At 44.9% G+C, this 1810-nt stretch overlaps 1 protein-coding gene across 1 annotated transcript; it reads left to right on the top strand.

The window, feature by feature from the left end:
* Window positions 1-21: 21 nt before the first annotated feature.
* Window positions 22-1681, top strand: LOC116380681 (dedicator of cytokinesis protein 3-like). Its single transcript, XM_031842577.1, has 4 exons — window positions 22-226; window positions 483-541; window positions 1287-1435; window positions 1529-1681. The coding sequence occupies exons 1-4, from the start codon at window positions 96-98 to the stop codon at window positions 1616-1618; spliced, it is 429 nt and encodes a 142-aa protein (XP_031698437.1). The 5' UTR covers window positions 22-95; the 3' UTR covers window positions 1619-1681.
* The last annotated feature ends 129 nt before the right edge of the window (window positions 1682-1810 follow it).

The following is a 1810-nucleotide window of genomic DNA, read 5'->3' on the forward strand; positions in this document are numbered from 1 at the left end:
GAATCATCGTTACTCACAGCTCTGATGTTGTGCTCGACATTCACTTTCACACACACTGAGAAGCTGAACAATGAAAGCTTTGTGATTCATTCATAATGTCAGTGATCGTTTGTTTGTGTGAACAGGTGTGGAACTCCTACTTCAGCCTGGCGGTGCTGTACATCAACCAGCCCAGTTTACAGCTGGAAAGCCTGAGTTCTGCTAAGAGGAAGAAGGTCTTAGACAAGTAAGGACACACACACACACACACACACACACACACACTTACAGACATAACTGTTGTCCTCCTGCTGTGTCACCTGCAGCTAAATTGCTGCTGATGTTGAAATAACCTGATGTTTCCTATTTGAAGTGAAGCAGCTTTACAAACGACCACCAAACAGTCCCAGACTCCCATAATAACCCTCCTCAGGCACCGAGTTCCTTTAGCTCAGCGTTTATTGTTCCCTAAACCTAAATAAGTGGTTTTGTTCCCTCTGCAGGTACGGAGACATGAGGGTGATGATGACCTACGAACTCTTCAGCATGTGGCAGAACCTTGGTAAGATCTCTACTAAACAACAGTCCAGCAGATGTTAGTGATGCACCTCTGAGCTGGTTTATTAACAACAAGACCCAAAGAAGAAGAAGAACGGCGTCTTCAGAGCTCAGCTTTGAGTTCATATTACTTTACGTATATTCAGTCTCTCGACTCTGCAGCCAGTTTAAAACAAAAGTCCTCAGACGTTTGAATCACAAACTGTTCTTGTAACAATGTGTAACAGTCCTGTCTTGTGTTTAAGTCTTACACACTAGATGCATCACACCAGATATGTTCTGACGTAGAGAACGTTTTAACTCACGTGACTGATGTCGTCCTGGGTTTATATTTGTATTGTCTTTGTCTCCAGACAACATGAAACATGGTCAATACGAGCTGACATAAAGCTTCCTGAAGACCTCTCGTTAGATATCAACATGTTTCAATTCTGGTTCACAGCCTCTGCTTCTTCTTCTACTCTATTTACTGGTAGATTACAGCCATGTGTAGTCTATAGCGCCACCTTCTGACCAAACTAGCCGGGTTTATTCGCTCCAAATCAGTTGATGGAAACACTCCTAATGTGCATTTCCTTTTTTTGGGACATTTAAATATTTAGCTTAAAGCTCACTCGACAATTGAATGGAAACACGGCTTGTGTCTATTTCAACCTTTCCTGTTGATGCTTGGACTTTAGTTTTAAAGTATTGTTGGTTATCGTCCGATTGGCTGAAGGTGAGCGGTTACTTGTTTGTCGGGTTCGTAGGTGAGAATAAGATCCACTTCATCCCCGGGATGATCGGCCCGTTCCTGGGAGTCACGCTGGTCCCTCAGGTGGAGGTACGCAACATCATGATCCCCATCTTCCACGACATGATGGACTGGGAGCAGCGCAAGAATGGGAACTTCAAACAGGTACGGAAGCTGTGTAGAGACACACCTAGGGTCACGTGACCACAGGTGTTACTGATCTCATCTGAATGGATTTATGTGTTGTGTTTGTCGCAGGTGGAGGCGGAGCTGATCGACAAGCTGGACAGTTTGGTGTCTGAGGGGAAAGGAGACGAGAACTACAGGGAGCTCTTCGGTTTGCTGTAAGAAACATCTTCCTCAAAGTCTTCTCTCTCGCTCTCTCTCTCTCTCTGTCTCTCTCTCTCTCCGTCCTCTCTCTCTCTCTCTAACTTTCTCTCTCTCTCTCTCTCTCTCTCGAACTTTCTCTCTCTCTGTCCTCTCTCTCTCTCTCTAACTTTCTCTCTCTCTCTCTCTCTCTCTCGAACTTTCTCTCTCTCT

Source organism: Anarrhichthys ocellatus, unplaced genomic scaffold (genome assembly GCF_004355925.1).
Source record: "Anarrhichthys ocellatus isolate YVR2014 unplaced genomic scaffold, GSC_Weel_1.0 scaffold8311, whole genome shotgun sequence".
Taxonomy (NCBI): domain Eukaryota; kingdom Metazoa; phylum Chordata; class Actinopteri; order Perciformes; family Anarhichadidae; genus Anarrhichthys; species Anarrhichthys ocellatus.

Bases quoted from the DNA above. Each gene is read 5' to 3' on its own strand.
- LOC116380681 (XM_031842577.1), top strand. From the start codon at position 96: ATGTCAGTGATCGTTTGTTTGTGTGAACAGGTGTGGAACTCCTACTTC. The intron at 227-482 runs GTAAGGACACAC...TTCCCTCTGCAG, and splicing joins AGGAAGAAGGTCTTAGACAA to GTACGGAGACATGAGGGTGA. The intron at 542-1,286 runs GTAAGATCTCTA...TCGGGTTCGTAG, and splicing joins CAGCATGTGGCAGAACCTTG to GTGAGAATAAGATCCACTTC.